The sequence below is a fragment of the Rhinolophus ferrumequinum genome, chromosome 26 (assembly GCF_004115265.2).
Source record: "Rhinolophus ferrumequinum isolate MPI-CBG mRhiFer1 chromosome 26, mRhiFer1_v1.p, whole genome shotgun sequence".
Taxonomy (NCBI): domain Eukaryota; kingdom Metazoa; phylum Chordata; class Mammalia; order Chiroptera; family Rhinolophidae; genus Rhinolophus; species Rhinolophus ferrumequinum.
In genome coordinates, this window is record NC_046309.1 from 14,896,984 (window position 1) to 14,919,220 (window position 22,237).

The 22,237-nt window shown below is 52.7% G+C and overlaps 1 protein-coding gene across 3 annotated transcripts in view; it reads left to right on the plus strand.

Moving 5' to 3' along the window:
- PLXNA4 (plexin A4) overlaps positions 1-22,237 on the plus strand; it is a 415,500-nt gene that overhangs the window by 346,965 nt on the left and 46,298 nt on the right. For 2 of the 3 annotated variants that reach the window (XM_033098740.1, XM_033098741.1), the window contains exons 13-21: positions 546-697; positions 4,765-4,882; positions 10,535-10,671; positions 11,763-11,927; positions 15,004-15,097; positions 15,566-15,805; positions 16,471-16,617; positions 17,231-17,465; positions 20,375-20,517. In XM_033098740.1, the coding sequence (XP_032954631.1) occupies positions 546-697; positions 4,765-4,882; positions 10,535-10,671; positions 11,763-11,927; positions 15,004-15,097; positions 15,566-15,805; positions 16,471-16,617; positions 17,231-17,465; positions 20,375-20,517 (1,431 nt within the window). Of the gene's footprint in view, positions 1-545; positions 698-4,764; positions 4,883-10,534; positions 10,672-11,762; positions 11,928-12,365; positions 13,236-15,003; positions 15,098-15,565; positions 15,806-16,470; positions 16,618-17,230; positions 17,466-20,374; positions 20,518-22,237 lie in introns of those variants that run through there. The other variant, XM_033098742.1, reaches the window with a different exon arrangement.

Consider the following 22,237-nt stretch of genomic DNA (forward strand, 5'->3'; position numbering starts at 1 on the left):
AGGGGTGGGCTTGGGGGGGTTAGAAAGGGAGGGAGGGAGGGGAGGGGAGGGACAGGAGGGGAGGGAGAGGAGAGAGACTATGGGAAGTGACATTTGAAAAGGGTCTTAAAAAGATGGGTGGATCCCCGTGGTGTGGAGGGCTGTGGGTTTATAGTTTATAGGGGGCGGTGCGGGGGAGGTTCTTCCTTTTCCTTGAGAATAGAAGCAACACAAGCAAATGCCAGACGAATTTAATCATGATTTTCCACGAATTCCCCGGTAACACTGTGGATCCCCTTCCAGTTCCTCTTCTATGAAACAGGAAGGTGAGAGAGGGTCTTTGAACACTGCTCCTAAAATCACACACAAACTTAGACCGCTCTCACCGAAGCTCCTGCCCCTGGCCGGTCCCAGACCTGGGTGCACTGGTGAACTTGGACCCAACTCAGGGAACCGGGTGGAGATGGGGACGAGCCAGCAGGATTTCCTTGCCCCACCACCTCATTCGCAAGTGGGTGATGGTTCTATCTTGGTGCCTGCCAAATCGCAATGCTTCCTCCCTCCAGATAATCCCAGTGACAGGCCCCCGAGAAGGGGGAACCAAGGTCACCATCCGAGGAGAGAACCTGGGCCTGGAGTTCCGGGACATCGCCTCCCACGTCAAGGTGGCCGGCGTGGAGTGCAGCCCTTTGGTGGACGGCTACATCCCTGCGGAACAGTAAGTGGAGGTGACCTGAGACGCAGAGAAATATAGGAGGGGAGGGAAGACAAGCCAACAACAAACAGTCTGGAAGCTTATGGGGGTAAAAGGAGAAGATCCTGAACATTCTAAGGGGTGGGGAGGGGACTCCCACAACTCCCCAGTGCCTACACGAGCCAGCTGCCATATTGGGGGAAGTACAGAAAGGGGGAAAGGCTGGGAGAGGAGAGAAAAGTGACTGTTCCCTCCTTGGGCTGTGAGGGTGAGAAGAAGTAAGACAAAGCAAAATTAAAATCTGCAAGAGAAATGTGCATTCAATTCGTTACACCCAGCTCCCTCTGCTGACCCGAACTCCCCACACATGCCCTCCCCGAGTTATAAAAAAAGCTGATCCTGCGCTACTCTCTGTGGGGACTGAAAATGAAATGCCGCCTTCACTTGGATTGTTTTTCTCTTTGCAAAATCTGCTGGTCCACTGAGAGGGTCACTCAGCGAGTGACCCGAACCTCTAACCCACCTGGTGGAGGAGGTTTGTGAGTCATGTATCGCCTTGTAAATAAGTAAACACAGTTTTCCAGCCCAGCACACACAACCAGGAAATGTCTACCAGCACAGTAGAATCTATATTCTATACCATCTTTGCTGCCCCTCCCGGAATGAAATCTTGCTACTTGTCCTGTGTGCATAAGTTATCGACTCTTTCGAAAGGCCTTCTTTAGGTAGGTCAGTGCAGTTTACATTTCTGCTTCCTGGCTTTTGCCTGGATTTAGTGATTCTGGAACCATCAGTACTGCTATATTCAATTCCTCCTGGTTTTCCCAAGGTGCTCAGAGTAGCTCAGTTGATTGAAGTTTCCAACCTTGGTAGGGTTCACCTCCCTGGCCTATCGTTGCTTATTGACCCAAAGGTTTTTGTGTCTCCCTCAACTTTCTGTGCCCTTCCCAAAACAAAACCAAACCAGATTGCCACCAATATATTATGTTCTCGGGAAATGTGAAATATCCTACTTGGGACCTGCATAGCCAGATATAAACAATATTATTATAAAGCCACATGATTGAAATACTGTGGCGCTATTTAGATATGTGGTGTAATGTTGAACACCCAGAAAAAAGAATCCTGATCTATAAACATTTAGTATGTGATAAAATTGACATTTCAAATCAGCAAGGAAAGGAAAGCTCATTCAGTAAGTGGTGCTGGTTAACTCCCTGAAAAAAAATATAGCATCTGATCCTTATTTCACATTATAAACCAAATAAATTCCAGACAGATGAAAAAGTTAAGTGTAAAAAAATGAAACTATGAATGGATTAGAAGGTAATACAGGTGAGGGTTTATCTGATTTCAAGTAAAGGAAGGTGCTCTATAACTGCAAAAGGGAAAAAATTATAAAGGAAAAGATTAGAAGATTTGCGTAATAAAACTTAAAAACTTGCGTGTCAAAACTCATTGTGAGCAGAATAAAAATATGAATAATAGACTAGGTTTATGGTTATATACCCTGTTACAGTTAAGAGATGCTTTTTCTTACCATATAAAGAAGTTTTATAAATAAAAGGCAAATATCAAAAAATGAGCAAAGAGCATGAATGAACAATTCATAAGATACACAAAGAACTAAAAGTCATATAAAAATGGTTAGCATCAGTAGTAACCAGTGAAATGCAAATTAAAACAGTAGGGAACAATTTTAAAACGTCACATTCATACATTCATGTTGGGAGAGTAAATTGGGACTATCTTTCTGGATTGCAGTTTTGAAATGTGGGTCGAAAGTCTTTAGCCTGGCCATAATACTTCTAGAACTTTCCCTGCATAACCAGAATGTACAATTTGTTTTTTGGAGGGGGGTGGCAAGAACGCTTATTTCAGCTTTATTTATAATAGTAAAAATTTAGAGGCAATTTGCATATTTGAAAATAGGGAATTAAATCAATTCAATAAGTTATTTTATATGCACAGGACAGTAAACTACACAGCCATTAAATTTGATATTATAGAAGAATCATGACCCAGAATATACTCAAGGTATATTAAGTAAGAACACAGGTTACAAGCAGAATACGGAGCTTCTAATTAATTTTATGAATGAAGAGGCAGGTTGGAAACATGTACGCAAAAATGTTGACAATGGATATTTCTGGGTGATGAATTGGGGGAGAGGTTCTTCTACGTACTTTCCTTTTTTTTGTTTTTTTTTTTTACACTAACATGGCAAGTGCTTTAATGTATTCTCTATTTTTTTTTTACACTGAATATGTATTAATTATGTTATCTGGACAGAAAAGCAAGGTATATATTTTTGCTTGACTCTCACCTAGAAGTTCTAAGAGAAAGATAGAACCCAGAAACCATAAAATAAAAGAATGAGCAATTGAACTATACAGATACTTTTAAATTTTACGTTGGCAAAAGACATAAAGTTGAAACAGGTGACCAACTAGGATAAAATAATACAATATTTATTACAGACAAAAGTTAATATTCCTAATTCGGCAGCTTCTACAAAAGGACAATCCAGTAGAAAAATAAAGAGAGGGTTTCAGACAAGTGAAAGGAAAGGCAACATAAGATTTAAAAACACACACACACACACATGAAAATATGTGCACTCTCACTAGTAATCAGGGAAATAAAAATTTTAATTAAAATAAAATTTTTTTCTTATTATATTGGAAAATCTTTCAAACGATTGGTAATATCTAGTGTTGGCAAAAGAGTGAAGTAATCTCGCTCAGTTACCGTTGAGAGAAGTGAAAATGGGTACCGCCGCTTTGGACCATTATTTTGCTCTATTTATTAAACATTAAATACACAAACAATGACCCAGCACGTTCCCTCCTCAGAAATGTATTCTGATAAACATACAATGCTTACGGGTGTATGTATAAGTTGGTTTGTTTCGCAGGATTATTTGGAGTAGGAGAAAAATCAGGATGAGTTAAACGTACATCAGTAGGAAGTTGGTTAAATAAAAGATAGTGAAGTCGTAGCATGAAACGCTATGAAGCTGTGAAAGAAAAAAGCAGAGTTGTGTGTCCAGTGACGTGAAGGAAACCCAATGCCACACTGGTGAGCAAAAAGAGAGGGGTTCAGGAGAGTGGGTAGTTATGTTTCACTTTTATTATATGTTTCTTTATATATGTATGTTTGTATATAAGTGTGTGTGTGTTTATATCACACTTATGTTTATGTGTGTGCACAATATCAAACAAATATATATACATACAGGTGGGTGTGTGCAGATATATGTATTGGGGCAAGTTGCCTAATTTTTCTGTGCCTCAGTTTCTTCATGTGTAAAATGGAGATTATATTTATATATTTTATAAATATATATTGTATTTATATACATATTATATATAGTTGCATAGGTTTAGGAAAAGGTCTGCAAAGATATATATAACAAATTTTTCAGAGAGGTTAGGAGTGAAGAAAGGGACACTTAACTTTTTCATTGTCACACTTCTGTACTGTCTTGTTTTCAAAGGGTATGAACAGATTTTGTAATTAAAACAATAAAAATGTATAAAAAGGGAAAATGGGTAACTCTCCTCCACGACCCACCCCTCCCCTCCGCAGCGAGACTGTGTCCTTGCTCACCAGGCCCCCAACTGGGGCTGGGAGCAGAAAGCATGAGGAAGTCTATGCATTGGGAGCTAAGAGCTCCTTGGCTAGGACCTGAAAACCTTAAGTCTGCTCCAAGACTCCATCTGACTTGCTGTGGGCCCTTGGGTAAGTCACTTGACCTCTCTGGGCCATCAGCTCTGTTCCCGAAGCTGTTTGGCTGAAGCACCACCTGCACTATAATTCACAATGGCGTGAATAATTCATGGTTAGGGACTGGGGGTCAGGTAGAAGCAGGGACCCTCTCCTAGGCCTCCAAGGAGACCCCTGTGAGCCACGTTGCTCCTTTCCTGAGAACCAGGGAGGAGCCCCTGCAAGGAAGAATTTGGGGTGTCTCCCCTCCTCCTTGCCCGCCCCTCCCTGAGCTCCTCCTGCAGAGAGTGGGGCCCTGGGGTACCGCTGGGAGTCCTGTGACCCTCCTGTGACCTGTGGGGTCTGTCTTCTCCTCCCCGCAGGATCGTGTGTGAGATGGGGGAGGCCAAGCCCAGCCAGCACGCCGGCTTCGTGGAGATCTGCGTGGCCGTGTGTCGGCCTGAGTTCATGGCCCGGTCCTCACAGCTCTATTACTTCATGGTGAGTCCCAGCCCCCAGTGGCCGTGCCAAGTGCAGGTCAGAGACCTTATTACCACGACTGCTGGCCCCTCGAGACCCAGGGCCAGGTCACGGGGGGCCTGTCCTACAGCACGTGAGAGCACAGCCTTGGAAGTCTAGAAGACCTGGGTTCAAATCCAGGCTGTGCTGTGCCTGGGGTGTGGTTCCAGGGAAGTGGCTTTGGCTCCCAGGCCTGGGGCCCCCTTCTGTCTGAGTGGCAGTGTGGCGTAGAAGGGGACAGTGTGGGCTGTGCATCAGGACTCCAGGGGTTTGAGCCCTGGTTTGCCACTTACTGAGTGGACCTGGGCAAGCTGCTGAACCGTTCTGTGCTTCAGTTTCTAAAACAGGGATGGTGATTATAATAGTATTATCCTTGGTATGTGGTGAAAATGACGTAAAATAGGTTTGTTACTTCTAGAATCGTTTCCTTTATGATTTCTGTGCTTGCCACCCGGGCTGCGGTGCCGTGGCCCGCCGTTTCCCCTACCCCCTGGCACCCCAGCGTTTCCATCCCATCACCCTCACTTCTCCCACTTCTCCACTCACCGTCATCCCATGATGTCCTGAACCCACCTCAGTATCCCACAGCTCACCTGCACCCACTCCACCTTCCTCTACCTGCACTGTTCCCGCTCCCACCCCAACACCACTTTCCCTGCCTCTCCCTCCCCATCCCAGGGCCGCTCTGCAGACCTCACCCAACCCCCCAATTCCCTCCAGCCTGGACGCTCCCTGGGGCTGCAAAGGCTGCCTGGCCCACTCCTGGCTGTCCAGGGTGAGGGCTTCTATGGGGCAGTGGCTTTCGCATCCTCTGAGCCTTGTGATGGCAGGGAGTCTGGAGACATGAGCCCATCCCCTGCCATGCACCCTGCGTAATTCTCCAAACTGCTTCACCAGCCACTTAACTTCTCAGGTTAACGACAGCAGTGATGGTAGAATTTCCTCATGATGCTGAGCGGCTTTGGGAAGTTGGAAACCTGAGTGATGGATGTTATGCCTGAGCGTCAAATGCCCTGAAATATGTCACGGGGAGCTCAGTTTTCATCCTTCTTCCTTCCTTCTTTCCTTCCTTCCTTCCCTCCTTCCTTTTCTTTCATCTGCCGTCCTCCTCTTTCTCCTTTCTCCATTCAGTGGACAACCATTTATCACCTTGCACAATATCGCTCAGTAGATTGTTTGATAAAGACTTGCTGAATTGATTGAATTTTATAATATAATTTGATGGTCCTGGCTTGTGGGTGTCACCGTGATGAATCAGACCAATCAGCCCCCGCCCCTCCCTCAGGAGACGAACGGTCTAGGAGAGATAAGATGCAGGACTCGCATGCAGACAGAAAAGTGGGGACCGCCGACCTGGGGGCCAGACGCCCCTCCTGGCCTGGGCCCGGCTCTTTGTGCCTCCCCCACCCCTTCCCTCTGCTCTTTGACAACCAACTGACTTACACACACAGTTGTCGGTCACTGCACACACACAGGAACCCATGCAGAAGAACACGTATACGTAATGGATCTGATGGATGCGTAGTTTTACCTATTTGTGTAGGATTTGTACCCCCACCATCCTCTGAAAAGATTGAGGGAATTTCCAAGTTAATCCCAATATTATATACCTGGAGACAATGAGTGATAAGTGTGTATATATTTAGACAATATATACATGTATTTATAATATACACACACACACACACACATACACACGTTGTTATTCCAGCAGAGCAGAGACAATGAGAGGGAGAGAGAGATTGAGACAGAGAGAGAGACAACACTCACCAGGTATCTGACAGGTGTGGGAGGGCATGCCGAAACTGGCCTTGAAATCTGGCTCTGAAATTGCCTGGTGGCGGTGGCGAAGGCAGGCCCCTGCTGCACGGCCAAAGCAAGCCCTGGATTTCCATGGCCAGCCAACTGCCTGGAACAGTTTTTATCCTGTGGACGCTTGGCAGGGACAAAGCGAATGGTCCGGGGAACAGCCGCTACGGCATTAAGCAGATGTTTCCTCTGGGCCTTCGCTGTCTCTGCTGTGCCTGCGGCCAGGCCTCTCACCTCTGTGCCTCGCTCAAAGGCTACTTACTGCCTCTGGATGTCCTGCCATCACCCCCCCTGTCCCTCCCAGGCTGTCAGCTCCCAGAAACAATGCATCCCCCACTCACCTACCCATGTCTGTCAGTGGCCTGTCACCCAGCCCCACGCGTGGCAGACTGTGGCTCAGCTTCCCCTAATTCCACTTCGTCACCGTGTCCTGGAGTGTCACTTTCCACCATGACTTCCTTAAATCCCCCAAGAAGGGCCCAGGGCACCCACTGCCTCTAGCTGTGCTCTGAGTTCCTCGGGCTGTCCAACCCTCTCACTTCAGCCTGGCCCCCTCCCTGCCCTGTCTCCCTCCCCACATTGCCCTAAACCATGTCCTCCCATTCTCTCAGGCCCTGCCCCTGCCCCACTCCTCAGCCTTCTCCCAGGCTGGCCCGGTCCTGCTCACCCGGGACCCTCTGCATCTTCCCACACTGGCTCTCGGTGTTGCCTCCTGGGGCCCTCCCCTCTGTCACATCAGTCAGTCTTTGGAGATGAGACTCAGGTTGCTGATTTCTTTGCCAGCCCCATGGTGCTTCAGCAGTTCTAAACCATTTCACACCTCGGGCTACCGTGAGGGTCTTTCAGCAAAATGCTCTGTAGCCCTCCTGAGCTAAATCACAGCCTGCAGGTGGGACACAGAGCCCCTCAGGAGATTCCACCTGCAGCCCAGGTGGAGGACCACGGGCCTAGGAGTAGCAGCATTGATGGAGTAGCTACCACGTGCCTGCTGGTATCTGCTCTTGGGCTTAATCCTTACAACGTCTACGTGGTAGATAATCCAAAGCCCCTTCTGGTTTCAGGGAGGTCAGTCTCGCCTGCATGATTGTTTCTACCCAGGGCGGTTCGGGGGTGGATGGAGGGTATTGAGGCGGGGCTTCATGGAAGGAGCCGATGGAGAGGCAGGATCTATACAAGGCAGGTTATGGCTTCCTGTCTGCATCCTGACTAGTGTGAGGCTGTTCCTGGGATAAGGTGTGCCATGGAAATGCACCAAAGGTGGGAGCAGAAGGGAGGAAGAGAGAAGGAGGTGGACGGGGAGGAAGGAAGGTGGGGGCAGAAAGGCAGGTCAGGACACAGGAGAGTTGTTGCCACAAGGCAAAACTGCATTGGTCTAATGGGTCCCTGGGACTCAAAGGCTAGTGTCGCTTTTCTGTTTGAGGGGCCTCTCTGAAGAACTGTCCTGGAGCTGGGTGTCCACAGGGGAAGAATTTCAGGGAGGAGGATTGGTGGTGGGGACCCCAGTCTCCTCTCCAGACCCCAATTTGCATTTGAAGGCCCAGTGGTTGAGGCTCTCCTAGGGCTTCAGAGTAGAAATGAAGGGCAGGGGTCCCCATGACGCAGCAGGGAGGTTGAAGAGACAGCACGGCCCTTTCTCACGCTCCCCAGCACTCGGAGCCCTCATTGCCGTCGGGCTTTGCTAGGCACCTCGCAGGTTGAACAATTTGGGCCCCACAGAAGCCCCTATGTCCTCTGGACTCTGGATTTAGTTGGGGAGCCCCTTCCCAGGGCTCCTCTGAGATTTGGGGCATGCTGGGGAACCCCTTTTCAGGGATGCCTCAGGCTCGGGAGTGTGCTGGGGAGCTCCTTCCCAGGGGTGAGCTTGGGGACACAGTTCGGGTCTCCCTCAGTTTCCCTCCACAAATCAGGCCAGTCTCTGTGATGCATCTTGGCCTTGTCACCGGTTCTGTCCCTAGAGATCTCCTTGGAGATAGTACTTTTCCTTCCCTCTACCTCCATCCAGGGAGCCAAGAGAAGAAGTGGCAAACAAGGGGGGATTTGTTTTCCCGTGCAAACCCACTGTGAAATACTTATGAAGCATGTCTCGAATAATTAATAGTTTCTCACAATTTTAAAACATGTCTCCGTATTGTCCTCCCTCAGCCCCCAGAACAACCCCTCCCGCCCCCACCCCAGCCTGGGCTGACAGGAGTATCAGGGCAAAGCCAGCAAGGGTTACTATTGCTTCTAGCCCCTAAGACCCCCACACACACACCAGGGAGCCTGTTCTCCTTTCACGTTGCCCCTCATGTCGTCTTTCTTAATTTCCCCGGGTTTGATTGTCTCTCTGGGAACATCCATCCCACCACCACCACGACCACCACCACCTTCCCTGGCTAGAAACTGGGCACTGGCTTGGTGTCTCTCTCTCTCTCTCTCTCTCTCTCCCTCCCACCCTCCCTCTCCCTCTCTCTCTTTCTCTCTCCCTCTCTCTCTCCCTCTCTCCCTCTCTCTCTCCCTCCTTTCCCTTCTCTCTGGGGAGGTCAGCAGGACCCAGGATTGAAAGTTCTCCCTTTACAGACAGTTGGGGCAAAGACACCCCTTGTAGGAGGTGACACCGAGTTACAGCACCAGGAAACAGTCAGGCGCCTTTGAGATAGCCACGTTTTGACCCAGCTCGCTGATTTTTGTGATCAAAAAGGTGAAGTGACTTGTCCTGAGCCACACAGCGTGGTGATGCAGACAGAGCTGAGAAAGGAAGGCTCTTTGCCCACCTCACCTCACCCTTGTTGGGGTCTCTGGTAGAGCCAGGAGCAGAGCCAGAATAAGGTATCCCTCAGCTTGGTGGGTACTGCGGGGATGGCAGGTCCGGGATCTGCATGGACCGGTGGGCAGCGTCGTGGGCGGACACCCGGCCCAGCGGTCGGCGTGTGTCCCTGCGCATGCGCCCTGCGCCCGGATTGGGGCACACCCATGCCGGACCACAGGCTTCAGGCTTCTCTTCTCCAGTGTTATGGATCCAGGCCTCTCCGTGGGGAGGCTGCCTTCCCACTCCAAGTAGCTGAGTGAGTTCAACTTTCCGTGCAGAATTCTTTGAGGGGGGTGGGGGGGCGCCAAGAGAAATCTTCATTTAAATGCAGATACAGACTTCTCACTTGGGAGTGAAGAAAGTTTTTTTCCATTAAAATGCTAATGAAAGAACACACTGCAACTCCAAATCCTCAATTCCCAGCCTCCTCCCACCCCATCCCCAATGTGACTCCTCACTCAACCCTCTGACCCTTCTTTGCATCTCCCCCTGGATTTCTCTGCGGCCCTCACAGCACGCTGGTCTGGCCCTGGGAGCTTTTGGCAGCTCTCTGAGAGGCCTGTGGAAGGGGCAGATCACCTTCCAAAAGCAAATGAGACTGGAGACTGGAGAGGGGCCGGACAACCAGAGCTCTGGAGTCTGGTCTCAGTTGTGCCACTCACTTTTCTGCTGTGTGGCCTTGGAAACTTTGCCTGACATCTCTGAATCTCGTCTGTAAGATGGATAATAATACCTACCTTGTAGCATTGATTGGGCAGTCCCATTATTTATATATATATTTAATATATATTAAATTATTTATATATATGAAGATATAAGTCCTGCCACTTAAAAACTCAGTACATAGCAGCTATTATTATTGCTACTATTACTAATATAGAGATACAAGTTCCCAGGGACCAAACATTGCCGAGCCACACAAGCCTAAGGAAACCGGCCGGCTCTCTGGGAGGTCACCATTAGTAAGGATTCCAGAAGGTGGCCCGCGGGCCTGGCCCATCCTGGTTGCGCCTCAGGCCAGATCCTTTCCTACACAGACGCTGACTCTCTCAGACCTGAAGCCCAGCCGGGGGCCCATGTCCGGGGGCACGCAGGTGACCATCACGGGCACCAACCTGAACGCGGGCAGCAACGTGGTGGTGATGTTCGGGAAGCAGCCCTGCCTCTTCCACAGGTAACACTTCAGGGCAGGCTTCGGGCTGCACAGCACAGAGAGGGGCCAACCTCTGCAGGGGCTTCCTCCTCCCTGGAAAGTGGCCGTTCTCTTTGGGAGGGGGCTTCCTGGGCACCCTGGCTGCGGAGGGTTGTCTCAGTTCCCTGGATGGTCCCTTGTGCCACTTGCTGCCACCATGTCTCCAAGGTGCCCCATGGCACCTACTGTGCAGAAGACCGAGGGCTCCACAGGGCACAGTTTGGAACCGATAGCCCCTTCCCCCAGGGTAGCTCCTTGCGAGCTGCCACAGAGCCAGCTGGCACTGCTCAGAGCTGGTAGGGGCAGCAGCCCAGCTAACGAAGATTGACTCTCCAAATGCAACTGAACTTTCTCTCCCCTGGTCCCACTGTCCAGCGCCAGAAGGGCCGACCTTCCATGAGTCGGGAACCTGGGGAACAGGTCAGGAGGAAGGCGGGAGGTGTGTCTAGTGAAGAACTCTAGGAGATATGGCAGGAGATGGGAGGTTCTGCAGAGAGAGGTTTTCCCGGGAGGGAGCCATGCTGAGGGCCCTAACAGATGTGAAGTCACACCAGGCCAGGCCTTGCTTTTAGTAACACTTGTTACCGTGCCACTTGTTCACATGGTAAAGAAGAGATCATTCAGGGCTGTTGCAGTGGGTGTCATACAATAGAGGAGAGAGCTAGGCCTCACCTCCAGGTACAGCAAAGACAGCTGGGGATTTACACCCAACAAGCAGAGGGGAGGGGTCAGTGGGTGGACAATTACTAAGAGGAAATAGTAAGGGTAGGGTGATCCTTACGAAACCAACTTGACAGGATTCTTGCTGGAGGCCGGCCAGCGCGCTCAGAGATCCAGGGTGGGAGGATTCTTGCTAAACTGACTTAGCAGGATTCACAGGTGAGGCAGGCTGAAGACAGGGCCCAAGGACCAGGCCTCGTCTCAAAGAGGGCTCAGCACCTGTCTTTATGTCTGAGGTCGTGCTCACCATTGCCTCCGAGGTGCCTGCCACAGGGACGGGGTGCAAGGGGTCTGACCCAGGACCACCACCCTCCACCCTCAGGAGCCCAGCTCCACGTCTTCCCTCCCTGCAGGCGCTCTCCATCCTCCATCGTCTGCAACACCACATCCTCGGAGGAGGTGCTGGAGATGAAAGTGACGGTGCAGGTGGACAGGGCCAAGATCCAACAGGACCTGCTCTTCCGGTACGTGGAGGACCCCACCATCGTGCGGATTGAGCCCGACTGGAGCATCGTCAGGTAGGAGCTGCCCACCCTCGCCTTCCTTCCTCTGCTCTCAAAAGCCCAGGAGAGTGCTGGGGGCCAAGTCCTGCTTTGGGGACTGAGGAACGGGGGTGGGTTGACAGCAGCCCCCAAATCAGAAGACTTTCCTGCCATGGCTCCCACCTTCCCTGGAGAGCACGTCTGAGCAGAACCTGGCCCTGGAGGCCACGCTCTGACCAGCAAGAGCCCGTCGCCTCTACTCTGAGGAATGATGGTACACTGGGGGCCGTGTTCCCCCCCAGTGACCTGTGGGAAAGGTGTCAGTCCTACTCCCCTAAACCTCACGAATACGGGCAATAATTCGAGTCCTGCTGAGGAGGAAGGAAGATCAGATCCAGCTTCTCCTCTGCCTGCTCTGGAAGGAAAGCACGTCCTGACCACCAGCTCCAATATCCGTCCTCTGTGCTTCTGCAGCTCCTGCCGTCCTTCGTCTTCTCACCCCTGACCTCTAGTTGCCTTTGTCCTTCCCTCCACTGCAGACCCCTCATGGGCAGGGACTAGGTCTTCTTCCCCGCTCTTTCCCGAGAGTCCGACGAGAGTAGACCGACCACGTTTCCTAGATGGAGGGAGCCCAGTATGATGCTGTTACAGAATGAGCCTCCTGTGCTGCTCTGGCTCAGCCTTCGCAGGCTGTCTTGGGTCATCTGCCAGGGCCTCCATCTTTTGAGGGATCCACCTGGAGCTTTGGAAACTCTGGAGTCCCTAGGGACCCTCTCCAGCCTGGCTTGGTGGGGCCTGCAGTGGGGATGTCTCACGTCAGGGATGGAACTGTGGGCCGGCAGCGTGAGGCTGCTTTTCCAGGCCCTAGAGGACGCATGGTCACGAGAAGGGGGTGCACAGGGCATCCTGACAGCAAGGCCCCTGGTGATAATGGGGAAACCGCTGCATCCGAGGCTGAATGGAGCATAGAACAAAGGCTTGGAGTCACTGCTTGCCAGCCACGTGACCTTAAAGGCTACTTATCCTCCCTGGGTCCAGGGTTTCCCATCAGTCTGCTTCTCGGCACCCGAGAGAATTAAGGGAGATGCAAATGAACACTGTGGTAGGATCTGGCTCAGCTCCCCTTCCTCCTGCCCCGCGGTGCTCATCCTTGCCTCTGTCTGCTTCAGCTTGGGTCCGGGGTCTGGGGGACCCGAGGGGACAGTATGAAGATATGGTCTCCACAAGCTGAGGCCGGTGTCAGGGGCGAGTTCAGTCCAGAGAACCATCTTCTAAACCAGGAGTCAACCTCCAGCCTGAGTGCCAAATGTGGCTGTCTGCCTGCTTTTGTAAATAAAGTTTTATTGGAACCCAGCCATGCTCATTCCCATATGTTTTGTCTATAGCTGCTTTCTCACCACGTCAGCAGAGCTGAGTGACTGTGGCAGACCACATGGCCTGGGAAGCCTGAAATATTTATTCTCTGGCCCTTTACAGAAGGAGTGTGCTGCCCCCGGCCTTACACCTAAGAAAAAGCAGCCTTCCCTGAAATGAGATTTGTTTGTCCTCAGCAATTACTCTCTAAGACCCAAACCTGATAAGCGTTAGCCATCATCTTAAAGCAGATGAAGACTATAAGGCACGGAGAGAGGAAATAGCCCGTGAAAAGCTATTCCGGGATTTGCCCACAGGGCTTGGTGAGTCCAGGAAGTTGGCGTAGCCCCCTGTGCCGAAGACAAACTCCGTAACTCCCTGAGGAGTTCACAGCCGGGTTTAATTCTGTTCTTCCTCACGCCACCATCACAGAAATAGAAGTGCCGTCCTTCCTGGCACTTAGCAGCCCACCCCAGTCGTGCTCACATCAAGGGGGCGGGTAGAGGCATGTTCTGAGTCCGCCAGCGACTCCAGCGTTTCGGTGCAGTTAACGTCGCCTGTGATGGGGGTCGGGGGTCGGGGGGCTGTGCAGAATGCCTGGGTCGACATTACTTACGGCACCTGGGCTGCTAAGGAACAGAGGTGGGGGCTTCTGAGAAATGCCTGGTGGGCTGACGGTTGAGAAGATCGGGAGATGGCTGGACTTGAGAAGCTCATTCTCAAACTCTGCCCTGGGCAGAAACGCCTCTTGGTGTCACGGGACTCTTCCTGCGTGCATGTGTGTGTGTGTACATGCGTGTGAGCGTGTGTGTGTGCCTGAGAGAGGGCAGGTGGAGGTGAGAAAGGGAGGGAAGTAACTGGGGGTGTAAAGACAGGCAGATGGAGAGAGGGATCGAAATGAATGTGGGTGTCTAGGATTCTTTACCGCCCAAGCTCATAGCTACTTAACTGTTGTAGATAGCAGGATTCTTCTAGAAGATAGTCCCTTGGCTGTGGATGCAGTCATTCCTTCCTTTCCTTTGAGTGGTCCCCAAGGACGGTAGCCCTCACCCCATGTCCGCTTCTCGGCCGCCCTGGACAATAGCATCCGGGGTTCCTTTGAAAAGCTACAGAAGATGAATCTCCTGATCTCTCCCTGTCAGCAGTCTTCTGGCTGACCCCCCGGAGTGAAGGAGACCTGAGTCCCGGCATTTCTATTTGCGTGCCTAGGGGAGGTTCCCGAGTGTCTGGGCCTCTGCCTTTCCCAGGTCTCAGCTGACTGAAGCCTCGAAGGTGGAAATGTGGAGTATGGTTGCCCGGGGGTGTGGGGAGGCTGTGCTCAGACCCTGAGGGGTCTGGTGAGGAGGAGCTGGTCCCCTCGGCCGTGGCCACTGGGAAGACTCCCTGAGACTGGTGAGGGCTGGAGGGACACACGGCAGGGGCTGCGGAGAAGCACTGGCTGGGGTCAGCAGGGCTGGGGGAGCCGAGAGGGCGTGCTGCAGCCCCCGTCTCCAGGGGGTGTCCACACCCTGCAATGGCTCCGCACAGGATGGCCAGGGCCATCTGGGCATCACTGTCTTCGCCTTGACTGCTGAGAGCTCACCCTTATTATTATTCAGTCAGCTTGTCACCGCTGTCCCCAGGAACATTGTCATGCCTCCCGCTTAGCGATGTCTCTAACGTCAGGCTCAGCCTGATTGAGTCTCATCCTCATGGTCGCCGAGTGCTGTTGCTATTCCTGTCCCTGTGTTTACACGCCTCCTTCTTTCTTCCCGGTCAGCGGAAACACACCCATCGCCGTGTGGGGGACTCACCTGGACCTCATCCAGAACCCCCAGATCCGTGCCAAGCACGGAGGAAAGGAGCACATCAATGTGAGTCCAGGCTGCCCGGGGTCCTGGGGGCGGCCCCCTCCACATGTCACTTCCCTAAAGGGTGTGGGGCTCCCCACGTACTCGGGATGGTCCCTCCCATGTGACAGCCGAGCTCTGCATGGGGGCATAGGGAGCAGACATGAGGGCATTTTCACACCTTGGGGTATAGGCATGGAGGGGCAATTGCTTCTGGGCTTTTCTACCCTTATTCCTCCATCCTTCCTACCCCCAGCTCCACTCTTTAGCTGAGAGGTGCCCTAGTCATTGCCACACCAACCACGGTCAAAGCAGAGCTAGGTGCCAGCGACACAGCTTACTCCTTGCGTGTCCAGGCTGTATGGTCCTGGCTGACACGGAGCTGTGACCCACGCGCACCTGGATGGCAGTGTGGCGGGGGTCCCGGTGGGTGCAGTGAGGCCGTGCGTGCGCAGAGATCCCCGGCAGGGTCTCCCTGTCTCTCGTCCCCAGCTCTGTGAGGTGCTGAATGCTACGGAGATGACGTGCCAGGCTCCGGCCCTCGCGCTGGGGCCCGACCACCAGTCCGACCTGACCGAGAGGCCCGAGGAGTTTGGCTTCATCCTAGACAATGTCCAGTCCCTGCTAATCCTCAACAAGACCAACTTCACCTACTATCCCAACCCGGTGTTTGAGGCTTTTGGTCCCTCGGGAATCCTGGAGCTCAAGCCCGGCACACCTATCATCCTTAAGGTAGAGCGAGAGGCTGGGGGCAGGAGGTGGGAGGAACGGAGGCCGCTGCGTGGAAGGAGGGGGCTTCTCAAGGCACAGGGAGAGGCCAGAGCCACTGGCTCCTGCCCAATTTTGTGACGAGCAGAGGTAGTGTAATAGGAGTACGCAAACACACTCTGCGTCCATAGGGACAGGCACACTCTCTGTACGGGCAGGCCATGGAGACCCGATCAGGGCAGCTAGGTCTTCCCCGGCCATCTGATTCCCAAGCTTTGTTTGTCCCTGAGTCCAGGACGTGGGAGGTCAAAGGCTCATCCTGCTTCCTCCTATGCAGCCTTTGGCAAACCACAGGATGAGCTGTCTTTGGAGCCTAAGAGAGCCACTTTTGATTTTAACTGCTATGATGATGTCAATCACCTGTTGGTGGCTGACTACCGCTCTGTGTTGAGAAGGATTCTGAGGTGGCATTTAGGAGAAGCTCACCAGAGAGCCTTGGTTACTGATTTGCCACTGAGGAAGCGGGAATGATAGCATACGTACTGTGAACTTTTGGGACTTACTTCGGAAGGTGGCTTCTCCACCAGCTCACCAGCAGGACAGGACCACGGGGTGGGAGGACATAGCAGCCAACCCGTAGCCGTGGCCCTGACTGGGGGGTGGAAACGGGGGTTTTTCTGTCCATCCAGGGCAAGAACCTGATCCCCCCGGTGGCTGGAGGCAACATGAAGCTGAACTACACGGTGCTGGTCGGGGAGAAGCCGTGCGCCGTGACGGTGTCGGATGTGCAGCTGCTCTGCGAGTCCCCCAATCTCATCGGGAGGCACAAAGTGATGGTGAGGCTGGCAGGATCCCGTCCTGGAGGCCGCGGGCATAGAGATGCTGTGTGTGAGGGGTCCCGCGCCATCCTGGGCCAGCAGGGCTTCCCGGAAGGAGAGCCCAGCCTGCTTCCCACTCTCCTTCTAGCTACCCCATACCCTGAATCCCTTCTCCCTGTCTTACTTCCACCTTCTTTTTTCTGTGCCGTCCTTCCTTCTATCCTGGCTGGTGCCACAGTGAAGGCAATGCAGAAAAGCATGGAGTGATGTGCTAAATCGCCTTTTGTAGGCAAGAGGACCTTCCAGGAAGGACCACTGCTGACCTGGCAGGTCCATAATGTCCTTCGGGGAGTTAGTCTTTGGTGTCAGACTTTTAGGATCCCAGTTGTGTGTGGTTTCCTTATGAGAATGATATGTTGGCTCTACAATGAGAGGATGTGTGGATTTTCCTGCTGTGAGGCGTCCAGACCCCCCGCCCCAGCCCCTATATGCCCTCTCCTCTGCGTTTGCAACCAAGATGGTTCTGCTCCCTGGAGCCATTCCTCCACCCGCCCTGGTCACCAGTCCAGGGGCTGCTCGGCAGGATGCTCTACCCCCACCCCCAGCTCCCTCTCGCCCGCTGTGCCCCCAGGCCCGTGTTGGTGGCATGGAGTTCTCCCCGGGGACGGTGTACATCGCCCCGGACAGCCCGCTCAGCCTGCCCGCCATCGTCAGCATTGCCGTGGCAGGCGGTCTCCTCATCATCTTCATTGTGGCCGTGCTCATCGCCTACAAACGCAAGTCCCGCGAAAGCGACCTCACGCTGAAGCGGCTGCAGATGCAAATGGACAACCTGGAGTCCCGTGTGGCCCTGGAGTGCAAGGAAGGTACTGAGGGGCCAGGTGGCCGTGACCGCACGCTGGAGGCTGGGTGTGCGTGTGCGTGCATGTGTGTGCGTGCATGTGTGTGCGTGCATGTGTGTCACACACAAGCAGTGGGCTGGGCAGCAGTGGGCAGTGCTAGGGGCTGGGTGTCCACCTGCAGAATCTCCAACTCTGGTCCATGAGCCTGAGGCCCCACCAAAGCCATTGCCTGGCAGGCCCCACCTGGATGAGGCCAGATAAGGCTGAGGTCTCCTTCAGGTGTCCCCTGCCCTCTTTCCCCAAGGCCAACTGGGCTCGTTTCAAATCCCACGAGAGCCGTTCCCAGCCCCAAATCCTGGCCGGATGGGTTTTCTGCTCCCCTCTCGGGGAGACCTTGGGGTGTCTTGACATGACTCAGTCAAGCAACCTTCAGCTCTCTTCCTTTAGAAGGAAGGTAAGGCGGTAGGGCTGATCTGAGATTCGCAAGGAACAGTGTTTCACAGCTTGTATTTTAAAAAATTACCAACGCCACCATGAAGTAAAATCAGGTGCACCAAATCCAAGAAGGAAATGAAGGAGTCAGACGCTTGTCACCCCCAGGATATCGTCTCATGAGTCACTCGGGAGGGTTGAGCTGGTTCTTTGCTGTAGATTTGTACGCGGAGTAAATCCGGCTTGTACCTGGGGCTCTCACGTCCCCACCAGGAAAGCCTCTGTGACAGGGCGGTGGGTCCATTCCTTCCCCGCTCTTCCTCCTCTAGCTGTCAATGCAGCATCCGCCTTCTGGGACCGTTAATTACCGCCTTTTATTATATTTACGCTGCTTAATTTTTTTTCTCTGCAATGTACTCTTTCCTCTAATTAGGTGTAGTGATTAGAATCTCTTTTATGTGTGGCAAGCACGGAGACTTTAAATGTTGGAGGCACTTGGTGACTTGAAGGAAAGCTGCAGACTGATAAAAAGCCAGCTCCCTCCCCACCAGCTGAGCACCCCAACTGGGAGGGGCATAAGGGGGGTTGTGAAGCCAGGCTCCTCCGCTCAGAAGTTGCAGAGGAGGAAGAATTAGCAGTCAGACAGGGAGGCCAGCGGAGTGTGGGTGGAGGCCCCAGGGCAGAGCCATCCCACACGGGCAGAGACGTGCAGAGCAAAGCACACTTAGGATTAGCCATGGAAGTATTTTCCAGGGGTGCCCGGGGCTGGCTAGCTTGGGTCCAGGGAAAGTGACTTCCTGAAGACTTGACCGAGAGCCAGGAGGTCACCCACACACCACTTCAGAAGAGGCCTGACCTTCTGACGTATAAACACACACACGTGTGCATCCACGCCCCAGACACTCACTGACACACGCACACACCCAGACGATCACGCATATGCTCATACACAGACTCGCACGCACAGGCACACGCCGCTCACACGCACGTTCCCACGCACTCCCACAGACACACACGTGTCTTCCTCATTCAGGACCTTCATGAGTGCTCATTAGGACCTTTGATGACAGTATTTGCCGTAAAGGCTTCCTGACTCCTCTTTCACACACACACACACACACACACACACACGTGCACACACATTGATATAAGGTCCTCTTGGATACATTAGGGTTGCTCTGCCTTCGGGCTCACTTTCCTTGACAAGGACCCCCAGTGTCTGTGACCAGAGCCATCGGATATTGGGGTGCAGGAAGAGAGCAGCGCAGGAGAGGTGGCAGCAGCCTCTCTGTGGTCCGGGTGGCATCCCGTTGTGCTGTCCAATGAGCAGCCTCAGCATCTGCAAGCCCCGGAACCCGTGATCCATTGGCCTGAGGTCAGCACTGCAGTGGCACCCTGTTGAAAAGGCCTGGTGTGGCCGTGTTGTGTTCCTGGGACCACCAGAGCCCAGTGGACACAGGGCTTGCTTTTGAAGGGCTTTTCTAGAGCCACGCAGGGCTTGTGAATCTCTTCTGAGTCCAGACTATTTTTTCACTATCCCTGTGTTTATATAAATAGAAAGATGTATTGTTTAGTCGAGGTCCTCTAGCTGTTCTTCTTTGCCAACATGTGCTAATTCTGATTGTGTGTGCGCATGTGTGCACGCATGCATGCGTGCCTGTGTTCGTGCATGCACACATGTGTGGACGTATGTGTGTGCATGTGCCGAGAAGAAAGGTGGAGCGGGGAAGGGCTGGGTTTGTCATCACTAACTGCCTCCCGCAGCAGAGGCGGCCCGGGAGCAGGGCCATCTCCACGACAGGGTGTGATCCCAGCTTTAGTGCTAGACTTTCTCTGGACTGGGGCAGCTTACTGCTCCGTGACCTTCTGGGGGCCGGAGCTGCCTCCACAGACAGCGGTGCCCGCATTCAGCTCATAATTTACCATTGGGTAGCATTACCTCGGGGAAGAAAGGACAAAGACCCACCCTGCGAATTTATACAGAGGGAACATATTCGTGTGGCAGAGCCTCCATCTGGCCCCGTGGGGTGGTTTGAGGGCTCCAGTGAGTTGCGTGGCCCAGAACTGGGACTTCAGAAGAAATTGTTCTGAAGGAAACCCATTATAAAACACAGAATCAGAAACAGACCCTTCATCACGGGAACCTCTCGCTGCCCGTCCCCTGTTCTTCCACGGCCCCGCGAGCCCTGTGCACAGCTTACAAACCACAGCCCTTCATCTTCAGACGGGGAGGCGCTCCTGGCCTGAGCAGTAGCCCAGATCTGCTCCCCGCCAGGCTTTGCAAGGGATTTGGCCCCCAACCAGCTTCCTCGTGCTGCCCTGTCCTCCCATGCCTCGTCGTCCACCCCAGTTACTTAAAACATCCCCCCTTCTTATGCCTGCACATCCGCAGCCCCTTGCTCGTGTCCCCTCGGGGTCTGGGTGAGGGTTCTGAGCAGTCCGAGCCCGGGTAGCTGGTGGGCCCGGCCCTACAGGAGTCTCATGGGCTTTTCCTGTGCCAGCATTTGCCGAGCTGCAGACGGACATCCATGAGTTGACCAGTGACCTGGATGGAGCTGGGATTCCCTTCCTGGACTACAGAACCTACACCATGCGGGTGCTGTTTCCGGGGATTGAAGACCACCCCGTTCTCCGGGACCTGGAGGTGAGAAGCTGGACCCCTGGCCACGGTGGCCCTTCCCTGGCTCGGTGTTAGCACAGAGAATGGGCCTGCTGACCTGCAAGCACAGCTTCCTTATTCAGAGGTGAGAAGCTGAGGACAGGGAGGGGACCCCGCTGGCCTAAGGTCCCCCTACTTTCCAGCACCAGCACCTCCTGGAGGAGGGGAGGGAAGCCTGGAAACCTCGGAGCAGAAGAGGGAGTAGGGCTTTGGGTAATAGGGAGTCATGGATCCCTTGAGAATTGACTGGAAGCTGAAGGTCCTCTCAGAAAAACTGTACGTATATACTCAGAAATAAGAAATCTGACAAACACAGGTAGGGAGGTCATGAACCCTTATTTAAGAAACCACAACGTAAGAAACCATAACCACTTAGCTGGTGCTCAGTAAACCTATGTGGAAAAGGTAAGTGACGCACTGGGAAGGGAAGTGGAAACGTGAGTGATGAGAACCTAACTGTCTTTTGTACCAGCAGAGACCTCATCTTCTGAACCTTTTATCCCTCTTACTATCTAGCGTAGGATCCGGCTTATGCATATATTCATATTACGCTTTGTTCTGAAAGGGGTTTGGAATGACTTGTAAAGATAAATACTAGAGAAAAGAGAAAAATATAAATGAGGACCCCAGGGCGAAATAACAACCCTAAGGAAAATCCCTGTGAGTTGACTGCTGACTAATACCCCGGACCAGTTCAAGGTACTCGTACAAAGTACTCTCACTTAGCCTCCCGAGATCCCTCTGAAGTCGCGATGCCCCTTTCACAGAGGCCAAAAGTCAGGGCCCAGAGAATTCTGGGCGACACAGCCCGGAGGGAGCAGGCCAGGATTTGAGTCCAGGAAGCTGGACTTCAGAGTCTCCCTCCCAACAGCTAAGCTTGTGCACTTGACTTCTGAGGCACTACGTCCGTGTCATGCCTCATGCTATGGATACTTCGTAGGATGAACGGAAGGCTGTGGCCAAAGTAGCAACAGGAAGGAAGACTAGGTCCAAGATTGATCTTGTCCATAGAGGAAAACAGACCCCATCGCTCAAGACTCGTGTGGTTTTGCAGGTACTCACTGGAGGGAATGCCAACTATGGGTCCAGCAAAGGGAAGGAGAGGCGACGTGCCCGTGTGGGAACCTCTGTTCCCGTGGCCCCCATTATAAGTCACGTCGTGTCCTGCCATGGCCTTTGGCCTCCTCTGGCACCCTAAAATGTCCCCTCAAGCCTGCATACTCTCGATTTTCCTTGCCTGCCTCACAAGGGGGCGCTTCCTGATCCAAGTCTCGGCTCACGAAGGAGTTAACAGCCAGCTTTACCATTTCCCCTGAGCGGGAGCCCACAAAATGGCTAATTGGGGGGCATGTGCTCTGAATTGAGCAAGTGACACCGTTTTCTTTTTTAATTGTGGTAAAATCTACATAACCTAAAATTCCACCCTTTTTCAAGTGGACGATTCTGTGGCAGTAAGTACATTCTCACTGTTGTACAGCCCACCCCGTCTCCAGAACCTGTGCCTCTTCCTCCAATGAAACTCTGTCCCCATTAAACAATGACTCCCCATTTTCCCCACCCCATCTCCTGGCAAGCACCATCTACCTTCTGTGTCTGTGAATCTGACTAGAAGTACCTCCGCTAAGTGGACTCGTACGGCAATTGTCCTGTGGTGACCGGTTTATTTCAGTTGGCAAAATGTGTTCAAGGTCCGCCCGTGTTGTAG